The sequence below is a fragment of the Myotis daubentonii genome, chromosome 2 (genome assembly GCF_963259705.1).
Source record: "Myotis daubentonii chromosome 2, mMyoDau2.1, whole genome shotgun sequence".
In the NCBI taxonomy this organism is placed as follows: domain Eukaryota; kingdom Metazoa; phylum Chordata; class Mammalia; order Chiroptera; family Vespertilionidae; genus Myotis; species Myotis daubentonii.
Genome location: NC_081841.1, coordinates 103466500 through 103484144, shown reverse-complemented (window position 1 = coordinate 103484144; position 17645 = coordinate 103466500). Strand labels below are relative to the sequence as shown.

Sequence of the window (17645 nt, the reverse complement as noted above, 5' to 3'; positions counted from 1 at the left end):
TGATAATGGTTATTCAAAATTCAATTTATGGAATGCCTCAGAAATAGGTTAAACTGGAACCTGTTGTCAGTTTTATAATATTCATTAGCAATCATTTTTTAAAGACATAGAAGGCTATTGTTTCAATATAATTCAGGAGTTTTAAAATCATCTCGAGTGCCTTCAACTGTCACATGGATGTAAACCAAAGACACAAATAATTTCCAATGATGATACTATGCAGGCAACAATTCTCACGTGTCAGTACTTTTAATGTTGTATACATAAAATTATAGTAAAAAGACGACTATAAACAAGATGTAGCCCCTCCATTTCCATGGTCAGCTCACTTCATTACAGTAAACCAAGTTTATATTCCACCATCAAGTGTGGTTCTCCCATTAGTTCACTTTGTGATGGGTCTGAAAACAAAAAGAAACACATATTAAAGATGCTCAAAACAAGATAAATTAAGTGATTACACTCACATGAAAATACAGAACAAGTGAAACTAATCTCAAGGAACAGAAAACAGACCAGTGTTGCCTGGAACCAAAAGTGGGGAGGGACTGACTGCAAAGAAGCCAAGAACTCCTTTGGCTCTCCAGATGCCTCTAGGAACAAGCTCTAATTACGAGATGAGGCAATCTCTTAATCTAAATAGCAAAAACATTTTCTCTATTGTTTTGTGCTCCGTTGCATACACAAACATACACACAATCATAAATTAGAATTCTAGTGCAAGAAAATCTTAACAATCTTCACTCTCTTGTTTTTGTGGATGAGTCAGACAAAAATTTTAATGGTCATAATGCACGTAAAAGAACTGTTAAAATTAATACGAAGAGTAAGCTTCCCAGGAACAAATAAAGCCTATATTTTTTTAATCTCCTACTCAACATAGGAATAGAAACAGAAACAGAATAAAACCCCCAACACAGTAAAATCAGTTTGTAAATGAAAGTATCCATTTACATTAAAATAATGATTACCAAGAGTTACTGATCAATTTGGATGTTCCTCACTGAGTCTCCTAAGACAGTCCTTGGCAAACTCATTAGTCAACAGAGGCAAATATCAACAGTACAACGACTGAAATTTCTTTTGAGCCAAATTTTTTAAACTTAAACTATATTGTTATTAACTTAATTAGGGTACTCCTAAGCTGGCCTTTGCTAAAAACATCCTCAGTCTGATTGAGGTACGTTCGCTGAGGTCGACCCCTTCCAACTCTCCCATCATCTTGTATACTTGTTTCAGATAGACGAGTGTGGATGGGAGAGTTGGAAGGGGTCGACCTCAGCGGCGTACTTCAAAACAATGTACCTCCCCCGCACTGCGTATCCTGCAGCCCGTCTGTGCCGCATCTCCCGTCACCCTGCCGCATCTCCCGTCACCCTACCGCATCTCCCGTCACCTTACCGACCAAAACCCCCCACTTCTCCTAACGCCACTTCAAAATAGACTTGCCCAGGCTCAAAACTGACTTCTGCGCATGGGCCACGAAGTTTCAGTCGCACTGTACGTGCGCGCCCGCACACGGTATTTTGTGGAAGAGCCACACTCAAGGGGCCAAAGAGCCGCATGTGGCTCGTGAGCCGCAGTTTGCCGACCACTGTCCTAAGAGGCTGGAGATTATGCAGACTGTATCAATTCAGCAATCTAACCTTGATTCTCCACACTTGTCACTAACAAAATACCCTTAGCAACAACTAATACTACTACAATAACTAATAAACTGCTAGGTATATAACAGACATTCAAAATCTTAACTTAAATGCCTGCACATGAGTAGAAAGAATAAGCAAAGATGTTTGCTGTAGCGCTGCTTTGTGTTAATGAGGAAAAATGGAAGCACGCATCAGTAAACACATACTGTAAGATACACAGTATTACACCAATGTTAAACAATAAACAATGCCAAATGTTTTCTGATGACATGTTTGTATGACGATATGCAGGAGGAAGTATGAAGTATGAAGTACTAATAACAGCAGGTAACCAGAGAATGAGGGAGAGAAATGGGTCTCAGGGTAATTACGGAAGACCTGAGTTTGGGCTATATTGTTTTAAATTTATAAACAAACAATATATTCATTTAGATAACTACAATTTCCTTTAAACTCTGCTGTTTTAAGCTTTTGACTTTAATAAAATATGCACTTGTTAAATAAATCACTTGCCCCAGAAGACAGCATACCATGTGAGAAAGGCACCGGCCTGTGTTTCCGGTGCCTGCTATGCCATGAGCTCGCTGTGAGACTCTAGGCAGGACCGAGCCTCTGGCTCACTGTTACTTATCTTAAAGTGAGGGTCTGCACTGAATGGAAGGCCCCTTGCAGCATTAAAGAAGAGTCCATATTTGCCGTTACTCTTGCCCTCCTCACATGCCCTTCCCTTCCTTGTAAAATGTACAGATTGTTCTTGGCCAAGAACTTCACAGATGAGTGAGTAATGCCCTCATCGCCTCCAACACATTACAAAACGTAAACTGGAGAAATACACAGATTTTCACTGGGTTTAACAGTCCTCATAGAGTTCAGATTAACAAACCACTCCCTCATTATAGACATAAAATTCCTTCTGGGTCAGCTGATGAGGAGAATGTGATGAGCAAGAGCTTGCAACACTAGGAATCAAGCACCTCAAAAATATTTTGTTAGCACTGCATTTTTAATGAGAGAGAGAGAGAGAGCAAGAGAGAGAGAGGGAGAGAGCAGATAGCTCATTTTAAAATACACTAAAAGGCCCTGACCGGTTTGGCTCAGTGGATAGAGCGTCGGCCTGCGGACTCAAGGGTCCCAGGTTCGATTCCGGTCAAGGGCATGTACCTCCGTTGCTGGCACATCCCCAGTGGGGAGTGTGCAGGAGGCAGCTGATCGATGTTTCTAACTTTCTATCCCTCTCCCTTCCTCTCTGTAAAAAATCAGTAAAATATATTTTAAAAAAATAAATAAAACCAGTTAAAAAAGTTATTACCATTAAATTGTATCCTACTGGAGTGAATAACACATGAGTCCAATCAACAGCCAGCCTCACGAGGACAAGGATGCTGTGGGTTTTGTTTGCTGCTGCTGCCCTGCACATTATTGGGATCTAGAAAAAGTTGCTTACCATTAAGAATATCTTCAAATCCAATAGTCTCATCATTGCCCCTCAAAATATCCAGTGAAAGGTTTGAGCTTGGAAGAAATGGAAGACGCTGAACCTTTGGGAAAAGTATGAAAGGGTAAGATCAGAGGGAAAAAAAAGGTGGGGGAATAAATAATCTAATTTTATGTTTTTCATTCTTTATTTGTAAAATCCACAAAACCAAATGTTAATTTAACCAGTGTGGAGGAAAATAAACCACTCATATTTAGGCCCAAACTAAGTTTTAAAAAATTCCTCAAAATATGTAAAGACACTGAAATTGTACTTTTATAATCCTGTCGCCAGGTTTACACGTATCTAGGGGTTTTGCTTCTGCTCAGGACAAGCATAGCATATACCATCTGATGAAATGCCAAATCCCAGAACCTAACACTCTATCTAGTTTCTAATAAAGGTAGGATGATCAAATTCCTGAAGAAATTCCAACTCAGGGAGAGCATTATTCTACTTAGTAAACTGATTACTTCATTTTGTACGTTCTGCATTGCTCACAGTACAAAGATAAGTTGTGACCCTTTCAAACAGTAGTGATAATCAGAAAGGAAGATCAAGCTCATGTGTGGGGCCTTTAAAACACACAACACTATTGTGAATGAGTGTTATCTACTTGTTCAAGTGTTAAGTAAGTATACCTCAGACGGGTACCTAAGTATAGTGGAGAAAGTCCAGGTGTGGAGTCAGAGAGATCTGGATTCCAATTATGACTCTAACTACTCACCAATCCTAGGGCTTTGCATAAGTTACCTCATCTGTCTCAACCTCAGTTTCCTTATCTGTGAAATAGGATTATACCAACTCCCTCTCAAACTTGTAGTATGGTGGCACATAGCCAGTACTCAACAAACCTTAATATAACCAAAACAAATTTTCAATTTTTCTGTTTGTCAATTGCCTGGCAGTTATAATTTGAATCAATGCAGACAATTTTGGATATTGCCGAAAGAATACCAAAAGAGTAATAGATGGCCAGTGACTAAATAATACAAGTATTTTAAAGTAATAACTTCAGAATGTAAGGAGACAGTTAATATTTTTTTCCACCAAAGAAATATATGCAGGGTGCGGGTGGTGGGGATCAATGGGGGAAAAAATACAAAGGGGATATCAGTAATACTTTCAACAATAAAGATAAATTAAAAACAAAACAAAAAGAAATATATGCAGACTAAAAATCTTTTTAATTACTAATGGCCTATAGTTATTTTTTTTGTGATATGGAATAATTTCTCTAGGTTATCAAAACTAGAAAAAAAAAAAGTGTTGTGAGAGATATAAAAAGAAGAGGAAAAAACAAAAATGAAGCCTGTAAATTAAACCAGATAGTAAGGGGGATGGTAGGTAGAATTTGACCAGAGATATAACCCTGAGAAAGCATCAAAAACAGGGATGAGCAGGCGGTGGTTATACATCCTGACAAGCAAGAACTGCAATAACATAGTGATCAGACCACAAGAGCCAAAATCTTGAACAAAGTTTTTTGGATTAAATGGTGTTAAGAGCTTAGGCCCAAAACATGAGCAATATGTAGCTGGAATCTGAGTAGTAGAAGTATAAAAAAAAAAAAAGCTAACAATTTTGTGCAAAAGCATGTATTTCATTTGATCTGCAGAATAATCCTAATAACTCCATACTGTTTTCACTGCTAAGTCTACTTCACATTAAAATCAAACACAACTTAAGGTTCAAAAAGGTCTCTAATGTATTTAAGTTCTTAAAACTAGTAGGTGGTCGAGCCAAGATTGACATCCAGGTTATTCTGATGTAAAGCCATACATGCTCTTTTACAGCTTTATTCTTGAAAAAGATTCTAAAACAGCTTTCAAAATGACTTAGTGATGGCATTAATAGAATCTATTGAAAAAGACACAATTATAGCCAGGTGAGAGAAAGGAATCCACAGTAGCAGAAAGAACATGTGCAAAAACCAAAAGGAGAAAGAACAAAATTAGTCAGGCTACTGCAAGTAACTGAGGAGGCGATGGAGCATGGTGAAGAGCAAGCAGAAGGCAATTCATGACCAGAGCCATATTAAGGAAGGGGGTTTTACCCACTTTTAGGGCAAAGTGAGGGGAGTGACATGATCAGATTTATGTTTCGCAAAGATTATTCTGGCTAGAGTGTGGAGTGGTAAGCAGCAGGGGTGGGTGTTGCCATAATCCTGATGAAGCACAGTGAGGGTCAGATCCCACACAGCTGCAACAGTAAAAAGAGCGAACTGATTGGATGTTGGAGGGTGGGGGTGGCGGATAAGGTGCTAGGTGAGATAATCAAGGCTAGTATTCCAATTTCTACCTTAGGAAAAACTCTGTTCATACATGACAAGTAGTATGTGAGAAACAATGAGTTATTCTGTACTTGAGTGAAATTTGAAGTGCCTGTGGGATTCCCAACTGGAGAGCCTATAGGTTTACAGCTCAATGATAACTAAAATCATAGAAATAGATGGGAAATAAGATGAGTAGAGGACCAGAAGTGGGTACTAACAAAATTGGTATTTCAGGGAACCAAATAAACAAAAAGAATTTACACAGCAACAGCTAAGAATGAGGCTTCAGAGAGGAGGAGAACATCACGAAAGAGCAGTGTGCTAAAGCCAAGGCAAGAAGGGAGGCGACATTAGTGTTGCATACCACAGGGAGATCAGCAAATGAGGGCATAACAATATCCACTGCTCACGAGCAGTTTCCGTGGTGTGTGATGAGAGCCAGAGAATCATGGATTGAGTGAACAGGAGCATATGTAGCAACGTAGGCAACTTTTAAAAAAATATATCTTTATTGATTTCAGACAGGAAGAGAGAGGGAGAGATAGAAACATCAATGATGAGAGAGAATCATTGATCAGCTGCTTTCTGCATGTCCCCACCGGGGACAGAGCCAGCAACCCAGGCATTGTGTCCTGACCAGGAATCAAGCCAGCAATCTGGACATGCACCCTAACCAGGAATCAAACTGTGACCTCCTGGTTCATAGACTGACACTCAACCACTGAGCCACACCGGCCAGAACTACGTATGTAGACAACTTTTTAAAGCTCAAATTGCAAAAGCATACTTAGTGAGAGACAAGTTGCTATAAAGGAATTTGAGATCGATACTTTGTGCTGTTTTAAAAGACAGAGGTTCAAATGTATGTAGAAGCTGCTGAGCTCCAGCAAGCAGAGAGAGGCTGAAGATAATCAGCTATGGAAAGGATCCACGAAAAAGGAGGTCCCTGAAGTAGTGTGACGTGACAATTCCAGAACGTGGGGGACAGTTCTTACATTCTTGGCCACTTCTAAAGCTCTTACTCCTGAGCCACAGGTTTACTCAGGTATCTACAAACTGCCTACTTGATACTCCACTTGGATAGTCCCACAGGCATCTCAACTTCAACCCTCCAAAGAAAAAACATGAAAGCGTACGCAGGTAAGTTTTCAGACACTGAGCCCATAATTTGAAGAAGTTTTCCATTTAGTGGTTTTTATTTTTCTTTTCTATATAAAATAGGAATTGAAGTCATGTCCTAAAAGGGGGAAAGTAGAATAGATTGTAGGGAGCAGGTTAGGTTTAAAATAGAAGAGTCATTCCAATCAGTGTCAACACACATGTGGGATGCATACATAACTGACACACATACACTCACCTGTTGCACTGCCTTGAATTCCATTTGCAATTTTAGTGGAGCAAATAGACCCTGGATGTTTCTCAGTGTGGAAAAATTCATTTTATCCTGGTTGAGCTGGAACTGCAAAAGACAGCAATACAATTGTATTTGTAGTTATTTTTAATCCTAACCCATATTTTTATTGATTGAGAGAGAGAGAGAATCATTGATGGTTGCCTCCTGTACACTCCCAGACCAGGGATTAAACCCTCAACCTAGGTATGTGCCCCTGACTGTTAATCAAACCCATTATCTTTTAGTGCACAGGACGATTCTCCAACCAACTGAACCACCTGGTCAGGGCAGCAATATAATTTTAAATGGTGCACTCAACATTCTCTATTCAAAACAGTTAGCACTGATACACATGTAACACAATATTTAGATGAAGAGTTTTAATACCCATAACTGAAATAAAAACAAAATACTTTTACTACTTTCTTGAACAAATATTCAGATATATATGTCTATATTTTATCCAGCATGCAGGTATACTTCACCAGTATAAAATTATCACTTAAAGTTTGGATTTACAAAACTAATAAATTAAGGAATATTATTTCACATTGCAAAAGTATATTCACAAAGCATAGTAACAGCTCAGTACTTTTGGTTTTAATTACCACAAAATTGGTAGAGCAAAGAAAGGGTATAATCTGAGATCCAAAAACAGTTACATACAGTGACAAAAATTAACAGTGAATTTCCAAGTACGAAAGTGTTTATCTCAAAAGATTTCATAAAGAAATAATCAGATCCATTATACCTCCCTGTTAAACTACAATGTTTGAACTCCACTTTTGGAAATAACTGATTCTTTGGGGGAGAGGAGAGGAACCCAAATCTCTGAACAATTTGTATTGGGTATAACTAAGCAATTTTTTTTTTTTGAATCATGCTTTTATTATTTCTAAAAAACTTTTATCACAATTCAGTGTATTTCAGGCAAAAGGAATCAACTTGACTCTTGGATTCTAAAACATAGTTTCCCAAAATGGCTCTTAAAAAGTGTTTATGATATGCAAACAGACGGCTGCACAGGTCTGTCTGAGCTAATGAGGTAAAGCGACGTCTGTGACCTTTTTTTACTCTTTTAAAGATTTTTTTTTTTAAGTCCTCAGTTAAAAAAGGTGACTAATCAAAAATCTATTAAGAGGTTAGTAATCACTTGGGGCATGATCTGGGGGCCATATATAAGAAGTTTGAAGGTAAGATATCTGGCAATATGGTTTTTAATTACTTTAGCTTAACAGCAAAATTGTGATGGATGGTCCAAATTTGGTCCACATTTAGGGAAAATCTGAAATACTTTATTATGAATATATGACCTGAAATTCCACTTGAAGGGTCTCCTTTAAATATTGAGTTATGCGGCCCGACTGGTATGGCTCAGTGGTTGAACGGTGACCTATGAACCAGTAGGTTTGATTCTGGGCACATACCCAGGTTTCGGGCAGGGCAGGAAATGCACATGCAGGAGGCAACTGATCAATGATTCTCTTTCATCATTGATGTTTCGCTCCCTCTCCCTTCTGTCTGAAATCAATTAAAAAATGTTTTTAAAAAATATTGAGTTATCCTCATAACTAGATAGAATTTTATGTAGAAAAGTTAATTTATACACTTTGATAAATATACCCACCTTGTAATGTGATATCGAACTGCAATTACCAATCAACATATATCTAATTATTTGCAACCATATGCAAAATTAGAATTAGGCTCTATGGTAATAAAGAATAAAACAGAAGAAATAGTTTACCCTGGAGACAGACTATATATATATATGTTACATAACCTAGTTGGGAAGATATTACACATAGATCAGGGCTTCTCAACCCTTGGCACTACTGACATATTGGGCCAATAATTCTTTGTTGCAGTGGGTGCAGACCAGGGGTGGGCAAACTTTTTAGACTCGAGGGCCACAATGGGTTCTTAAACTGGACCGGAGGGCCGGAACAAAAGCATGGATGGAGTGTTTGTGTGAACTAATATAAATTCAAAGTAAACATCATTACATAAAAGGGTACGGTCTTTTTTTTTTTTTTAGTTTTATTCATTTCAAACGGGCCGGATCCAGCCTGCGGGCCGTAGTTTGCCCACGGCTGGTGTAGACTGTCCTGTGCATTGTAGGATGTTTAGCAGCATCTCTGATCTCTACCCAAGAGATGCTAGTACCAAAGAAACTTCCCCCAGACACCACTTGTGACAACCAGAAACAACCAAATGTCCCGTGGGGGGTAAAAACATTCCTAGTTGAGAACCACTGGCACAGATGACGGTCATCTTCTTCACTTTCACCACTGCAGTTCCAATCATGGAGAGCTACTATAAGCCAGCATATACTGAGGGATTGGCTATATAACTCCACTTTACTAATGAGGAAGGAAACTAAGACTTAAAGAGAGATTAAGCTACTTGCCCAAGTTTACTTAGCTAATAAGAAGTATAATGCCAAGAATTTAAACTTCTATATAGTTCAATTACACAACCCATGCTAAAGGACTTACAATCCTATATAATAAAAGGCTAATATGCAAATCAACCGAACAGTGGAATGACCAGTCGCTATGATACGCACTAACCACCAGGGGGGCAGACGCTCAACACAGGAGCTGCCCCCTGGTAGTCAGTGTGCTCCCACAGGGGGCGCGCTGCTCAGCCAGAAGCTGGGCTCATGACTAGTGAGCACAGTGGCAGTGGCGGGAGCCTCTCCTGCCTCCGTGGCAGTGCTAAGGATGTCCGATTGCCTGCTTAGGCCCACTCCCCGCTATCAGTCAAACATCCCCCAAGGATTACCAGACTGCAAAAAAGCAGAGACCACCAACTGCCCCCTTCCCCCCAGAATGCACACATTTTGTGCACCGGGCCTCTAGTGGATAATAAGTGCCATAGAATTTCAAGGTAGAAAATGCCATTAAGCTGATTACATTATTAAGACAACATAGAGCCAATAGATATAAGCTAAGTCTCAAAAGATATAAAAACTTTTAGACTCTTCACCATTTTGGCCAGTCTCACTCAGATTTGTCAAAGTTTCTCTTAACATATATTGCTCAAAACTGAACCAATATTCCACATCTAATAACCAAATTAATACTTAGGAAAATGAAGGGTATAATCTCCCTTGATTTGAGCTCCATTTTATTATTAATAAAGTCCAAGATTGCATTAACTGTTCTTTTCAGTGGCTAACATATTCTGCTGGCTTATAATAACCATACAGTCAAGTTTTATGTACCAAGTTGATTTACCCCATCTAAATGTGTATAATTCATTTTTTGAACCCAAATGAAAAACTTCACATTCCCCTGTGTAAGTGGTTTTTTGACTTTTGGCTTAGTCCTTTGATCTATTTTGTCATCTGATATAGTTCACTAATTCATTAAAATTAGCTATCCTTATCAGCTTTTTCTTCCATGGTTAATTTACATGCTTTCCATGGTTAGTCTCATCTCTGACACTTAATTTTCCTACAACTTCTGAGCATGAAACCAGAATGTACTTAAACTAAGAGCCATTTTGTTTTATCATCTAATTGGAACTTCAATTTCACCATCGAATTACCTGTTCTACTGTCTCTTACACAAAGATCTTTTCCCTTGCTAAAGAGGAAGAAAAAATGGAATAGGTCAACTTTCTGGGTGACAGTGCACCTGGTTCCCCAAGTAGTAAGTCTTTCTTCTTGCTCTGAAAGTGTATTTAAAGACCCTCTATACCAACGGTCACCAACCTTTCGGACCTCATGGACCACCAGTTGGCAACCCCTGCTCCAAAGGTTTCCTTAAACCAGCAGTCACCTACCTTTTGGACCTTGTGGACCTGGTTGGCAACCACTGCTCTATACTGCCTAAAAAATATCTGTACAGGCTACATGCTCTTTGGTAACTACCTTTCCCCATCTACTTACCTGGAGAATATTGGCCTAAAACTATTCAAATGTTCCCTCCTCAATAAAGCCTTCCACAATCGCTAAGCACAGGTGGGTGAGCCATCCTTGGACCTCTAAGCATCTTATGAAGTCTCAATCTACTGCTTGTCCTATTAAATTTTCAACCCCTTAAGGTTGGGGATTATGTCATATTCATCTGTGTACATACTGTGCCTAGTAAATGGATATGTCCCTCTGAAACTTGGAGAAGCAAGGTTTGAGAAAGAAGTCAAGGGTAGAGATAGGGACTTGGAAGTCTACATCAAAAAATGGCAGGAGAAAAATAGAAAACGAGATCATAAAAAGAAAAGAAAAAAAAAGAGGAATGGAGAGGTAGACTGACCTTTAGAAATATCCATGAAAAAGAGAAAAATGTATAGAAAGGGAAACTTCAGTGGAGCAGTATAAGGATAATTCAAAGCCTACTCTACAAAAAATATTAAAAATAAGGTGCCATACTCTTCATGGTCAAATGCTCCATCCAGAATTATCTTAATAAATGAAACCACAAATGTATTATTAAAAGCATTTTCTACCAGGGGATCAAAATAAATATATTGTTAACATACTTACATTTTTTTCTGATAATTCAAGAGGATGACTGGGCAAAAGTTCATTTTTCACACAAGAAAAACTGAAAATAAACATTTAAAAAAAAGATTACGTATCACTCAATACTTACAGCTTAAAATCACATCTATCAAAGGTATAACTACAATGAAATGGCACGAGGAATTTGGGGGGAGATAATGAAACTTCTGTCTCTTGACAGGAAATGATACATGTATTAAAATTCATATAATACTCACCAAAAGGGGAGGGGGGAGGTCAAATTTTAAAAAGTCAAATTTATTGTATGCTAATTGTTTTAAAATACATCTATTATAGATAACTGGGGTCCACATTTCAATTCACTAGAGAAATCCCTCTAAAAAATGGTGTTAAATGATGCCTGGTATCTAGAAGAAATTGCATAAAGTATGTTTTTCACTATTACTCTTATGACATGCTTTTGTATTACATAAAACATCTAAGTCTCTTCTGCTCAGGTCCAATGTGTATTCAATATTTAATGTGTCTTTAATAACACATGTCAAGTAACATGTTTGACATTTACTGAACACCTCTATGTACAAAGTACTATGTTAGGTGATACACAGCTAGAACCAGGCCACTGGTCTTTATTACACTAGATATATAAAGATGACTATCTTACTGTCCAAAACAGGATTTGAGAACTGAAAGAAACCTTAGAAATCACAGAATAATTTACTGATGTTTTCTTTATATTAGCGGTCACCAATCTTTCAGACCTCACGGACCACCCACACAGGGAGCGCCACTCAGCCAGAAGCCGGGCTCATGGCTGACAAGCACAGTGGCGGTGGCGAGAGTCTCTCCTGCCTCCGCAGCAGTGCTAAGGAACAGCGAGCCAAGTGGTAAGGAGCAGTGAGCAGGTGGGCAGTAAGGCAGTGATGGCGAACCTATGACACGTGTGTCAGAGGGGACACGCGACCTCATTTTTTGGGTTGATTTTTCTTAGTTAAATGGCATTTAAATATATAAAATAAATATCAAAAATATAAGTCTTTGTTTTACTATGGTTGCAAATATCAAAAAATTTCTATATGTGACACGGCACCAGAGTTAAGTTAGGGTTTTTCAAAATGCTGACACGCCGAGCTCAAAAGGTTCGCCATCACTGCAGTAAGGAATCATCACTAAGGAGCGAGGCGTCCCAGACTGCAAGAGGACGCAGGCCACGCTGAGAGGAGACACACACACACACACACACACACACACACACACACACACACACACTCTTTCCCCCCATCCCCTACCCCCACCTCGAGCGCAACAGTGCACAAATTTCGTGCACTGGGCCTTTAGTAAATACATAACGAATCATCAGGACTTGGTTACTGGCTACCTTATGAATTTAATTATATTATAAATGAAATTGTATCTCCAATTCCAAAGGCTATATACTGCACCTTTCACTACAAAATGGTAAGATAACAATGAGGCATTCTGTCTGTCCCCAGACACCATTAGAATGCCATTCCATTACAGTACAACCTAAATACCTTAAAATTAGATATAAAATTCAAAACACAGAATGTGGTGGGGAGGCATTATTATTTAAGCAAAAAAGCAACCTGCCAAGAAAAAGAACTAAACATAGAAACCTAAACATAGAAACATAAAGGAAACAGAGAGAAGGACCACAACTGTATGCTAAAAGCTATAAAGTGAAATACTCCAATAGTTAATAAGTTAATAAAATGGTTCTCGAAGTTATCAAAAGCAAAGTGAAGAACCCTACTAAATCATGTTATTGGGTAACGACTCCTAGGAGGATGCCCTAACCTACTACTCTGAAAAGGCACTTCTTCGGCTACAGAACACATCTAAGCCTCCACTCCCCTCCACCCCCAAGTAAATATATATTTAGGGCCTAGCCAAATATTTAAAGAATATCATGAAAAATAATTTCCAGAAATAGTTTATTATAACAAAGTCAAAGTAACTATTCCCCCATATACCCTTTTCGAAGAAGATCATGACTTTCAAAAGGTCCACTTGCTGATAGCTCAGTAACTGGAATACTGTCCTTTAGCTGAGATCCAAGTCCTCTGGTATTCTATAACACAAAAGAAAAACAGTATTAAATACAAAAAATTCCAAAAGCCCATACTGAACATCAAAGGAAAAATCATGGTTTAAGCACTAGAGAGAAAAAAATAAGGTCTCTGCTCTCAAAGAGCCCAGTCTAGATAATCACAATGAGCATTATACTAGAGCAGTGGTTCTCAACCTGTGGGTCGCGACCCCTTTGGGGGTGGAACAACCCTTTCACAGGAGTTGCCTAAGACCATCAGAAAACACATATATAATTACATATTGTTTTTGTGATTAATCACTATGCTTTAATTATGTTCAATTTGTAACAATGAAATTGGGGGTCACCACAACATGAACTGTATTAAAGGGTCGCGGCATTAGGAAGGTTGAGAATCACTGTGCTAGAGTGACACACATGGTACAAAAATATGAAATTTATGGGTAGGAAGAATTCCTGAGTTATTTCTGAATGCTGTCAGGTCAAAAGGCATTCCAGGAAAAAAAAAAGAACACAGGAAAAGGTATAAAAATATAAATATAAATGACGAAGCAAGTAAGGTAGAAGTAAAGGTTCAGTTTTATTCTGAAATTGATAGAGAACTTCTGAAGGGTTCTGGTAAATTGTCCCCCTATACATTTATACAATAAAACATTTAATCATCAAATATTTACTAAGCATCTACTATATGGCAGGTACTCTGCTATATGCCAAAAATACTAGTACATGTCTACCTTCCAGGGCTTAGTTTGATGAAGATAGATTAGACAAGCAAATAAAATGTAATAAAATGTAAAACACAAGATGAGAACTTTATTTTTTGTTAATCCTCACCCAAGGATATTTTTCCATTGATTTTTAGAGAGTGGAAGGGAGGAAAGAGACAGAGAGAGAAACATTGATGTGAGAGACACATCGACTGGTTGCCTCCTGCGCGTGCCCTGACCAAGGCCTGTGATCTGAGGCAGTTGTTGTGGGCCGACACTCTATCCACTGAGGCAGACCAGCTAGGGCAGATGCTGACTTTATTATTATTATTTTTTAAATATATTTTATTGATTTTTTTACAGAGAGAAAGGGAGAGGGATAGTTAGAAACATCAATGAGAAACATCGATCAGCTGTCTCCTGCACACTCCTACTGGGTATGTGCCCGCAACCAAGGTACATGCCCTTGACCGGAATTGAACCTGGGACCCTTCAGTCCACAGGCCGACGCTCTATCCACTGAGACAAACCGGTTAGGGCCAGAGGCTGACTTTAAATCACTAGTTGCTCAAGTTCAATATCCCTGCAATTCTGCATAAAGATGTAAAAAAGCTACAGGTAGTTTGGTATCAGTCTTATACTGTTCTAGGAGAAACTATTCTGAGAAACCAGCTTTTTAACTAGTTTCTAAAATCATTCGTATATTTTATTTGGTCAGGTACTCTATTCTGTCCAGGGTGTCTCCGACCTACCGCCCTAGTCCAGGCTCTCACACTTGGGTAACTTACACAGCACTCTATTGGGTCTTCCTGCCTACACCCTCTCCCATTTTCCAATACTGCCTATCAGGGCTTTCCTAAAACACAATCTCCCCCACAAACACTGTTTAAAAACCTTTCACTGGTTCATCAGTCTTGTCTGAAGAACGAAGTCCAAAGTCCTTAGCCTGGAACCCAAGAATGTGCACAACAGGTTTCAAGTCCCTCACACAGAAAGCATGGGGTCAACCAGGAAAAGGATCTGGAATCTAGTGAGGACTGTCGTTAACCTACTAGGTGACTGTAATCGCCCCACACAACTCTCTGGCCCTGTTTACCCATCTCTCCAGGTACCTTCCCAAACACACGCCCCGTGACTTTTCTGCACATTCTCCTCCTCCCTGACTGCTTCGCTGCAGTGACAGAAGGAAAGTTTCTTTTCTGCACAAAGAAACAGGGAATTGTGATCTCTGTATTCTACTGTAAGCTTCTCAATTACCTTCTGTAAAAATATCAGGATTGGTACTTGATACTTCTAATGAAGTAGCAGAGGAAAACCAATCTATGAAAAATTAACTATCACTAGATACACTGAGTGTTTTTAGAACCTCTTTACAATGATCAGCAATTTTCTAAATCTAGCCGTGGTAGTGGTATCAGAGGCTGGTGGGTCAGGGGCTTTCCTAAACACCACAGCTTTAAAGTTAAAAAGAGAGAAAGAGAAAGGGGGAGAGGGGCGGAGGAGATGCACTAACAGTGCTGACTAACGGGAAGTAGCAACTGCTTGCCTTTCCCCCCTCCAACACCTGGCATAACACATGCTCCCAAAAACGTTTGTAGAGTAAAGCTGAGTGATAGGAATGCGCGCTAGAGCTGTGGGTTTGTTATGAAGTCGGTCCCAGGGTCCGGGTGGGAGAGGAGTGTCCGGGCTGCCAAAGGTTCCCCCCTCGGGGAAGGGCGGCCTGCAACGCCACACACAGAGGTTGCACCTTCGATATGTCCTTTCCAGCTCCGCGCCAACCACCAGGAAGGGGTCGGGGTCTGCTGGGGGGCAGGACACAAACCGAAAGAACAGAAGGAGCTGGAAAAGGGATGAAGCCGAAGCACTGGCCGCGGGGCCTGCACCGTAGCTCGGCCCGCGCGACGGCCGCGAACGCCCAACCCTATGACTCAACAGATCCCGGCGGCCGAGGCCAGTCTCCTCCATCCTCCCGCCACAGCCGCCGCACCGGGACCGGCTGGGAGGCGGCGGCCTGGCCCCGCCGGGCCACGGCCCCGAGTTCGCGGGAACTCGGGTCACCCGGGGGTCCACTCACCATCTTTAGCTCACGCCGCAAACAGCCTCTCCAGCCCGGTCGCGTCAGCCAGCCCTGCCGCTCACTTCCGTTTCCGGGATTGCCCGCCCTCATCCGCCGGAAGTGCGTCCGTCCCGGCGAGGAAGGAAGGAGGGCGCGGGGCGCCGGGAGGGAGCCGCGCGGGGCCGGAGCTCCCACGCCCGCCGTCCCCGGGGACCGGCACTCAGCGCCGTGAGGGTGTGGCTGCGAGGAGGGCGGCCCGGGACGCGCTGTGCCCGGAGGGAACCCGCACCTCCGCTCTGGGGTCATGAACACCGAACGTTCGTGCAGCTGACGTTGTGCGCCGGCTCCCAGGACGCGGCGTCTTGCCGATACCAGACCTCTCGGATAGATACTGTACTGTTTCCCATGAGGGTAAAGCAGGCGTAGGTGGCATGAGTGAGTGGCCTGCAGGCGATCAGCAAGTAAGGCCATCCTGGGACATAGGCTTTTTCAGTTGTTGGTTTTTTAATCATATCTTGAAGGCCTGCCGTGTCCAGGACCCGGTGCTGAGGCTAAGAAAACAAACGACCCGGGCTGATGTGGTTCCCGGGCTAGAGGAGCAGAGGAACTGTTGGGGGTGGGAAGGGTGAAAACGAATTAAGTATGATAATTACTGGCATATATTGGACTCCTACTGTATACTAACACAGTAGTAAGTGCTTTACATGAACTACTTCCTGTAAACCTTTAATCTTTTGAAGTGGGTACTACTCTTACTTCAATTTTACTGTTGAAGAAAACGAGACAGAAGAGTTTATAAAAATATGCCCAAGGAGCCTGGCAGGCATGGCTCCGTTGGTAGGAGTGTAGTTCCCTCCCAGGCAGGTTCAATTCCCAGTCAGGGCACAAACCTAGGTTGTGGGTTCCATCCCTGGCCCCAGTGGGGGCCTATGCAGGAGGCAACTATCCATGTTTCTCACATCAGTATTTCTCCCCTCCCCCCTTCTCTAAAATTCAAAGAAAATTCCCTCAGGTGAGGATGGATGGAGAATATATATATAATCTTAAAGGACCCATAATCCTGTATTGGTATTGCCTAACAAATATAACATGACATGATGGACTCATGCTCTGTCACCAAATGACGGAGCTAACTTAAGGAAGGAATCCTCAGGCTGAAAGCCAAAGAATAAGAGTGAACTAGCTTGAAGTAGCAAAGTGTATGAAAGAATATTACTGGCAGATTTGCTTATGCAAAAACTGAAGTGAGAAAGAAGGTCTATGTGGCTGAAGTAAGGGAGGGAGTAGTGTGAGCTGAGGCTGTAAGATGGAGCCAAGTTTATTAATGGAGGCCCTTGTGCCCCAGATTGAAGATGAGGCTTTATCTTTAAAAAGCCATTGAAGGATTTTAAGGAGGGAGGTGATGAAGTTTCATACGTTATGTACATCCAGTGCCATAGTCCGACAACCTTGAAGTTCTGCGGTAATCTAAATTTTAAGTTTTGTGCACTGCTGTCCTTATATGTCTGTTCAGAGTATCCATGTTTACCTTGAGATTTGAGTTGAGTGT

At 40.7% G+C, this 17645-nt stretch overlaps 1 protein-coding gene and 1 long non-coding RNA gene across 4 annotated transcripts in view; one reads left to right on the top strand and one right to left on the bottom strand.

Annotated features, from left to right (window-relative positions):
- Positions 1-230: 230 nt before the first annotated feature.
- POMP (proteasome maturation protein) lies at positions 231-16582 on the bottom strand. 2 transcript variants are annotated; one of them, XM_059684075.1, is made up of 6 exons: positions 16115-16582; positions 13257-13354; positions 11284-11344; positions 6756-6857; positions 3094-3187; positions 231-401 (listed from the first exon to the last, which is right to left on the bottom strand). In XM_059684075.1, exons 1-6 carry the CDS (start codon positions 16565-16567, stop codon positions 334-336), a joined length of 876 nt encoding a protein of 291 aa, XP_059540058.1. In that variant the 5' UTR covers positions 16568-16582; the 3' UTR covers positions 231-333. The 2 variants fall into 2 exon arrangements, with proteins under 2 accessions (XP_059540058.1, XP_059540059.1); XM_059684076.1 differs by lacking the exon at positions 6756-6857.
- The window catches only part of LOC132228139 (uncharacterized), a 14936-nt gene continuing 13719 nt past the window's right edge, over positions 16429-17645 (top strand). Inside the window, exon 1 of one of the 2 annotated variants that reach the window (XR_009451292.1) lies at positions 16429-16557. This is a non-coding gene — a long non-coding RNA (uncharacterized LOC132228139). The remainder of the gene's footprint in view (positions 16558-17645) is intronic. The other variant, XR_009451293.1, reaches the window with a different exon arrangement.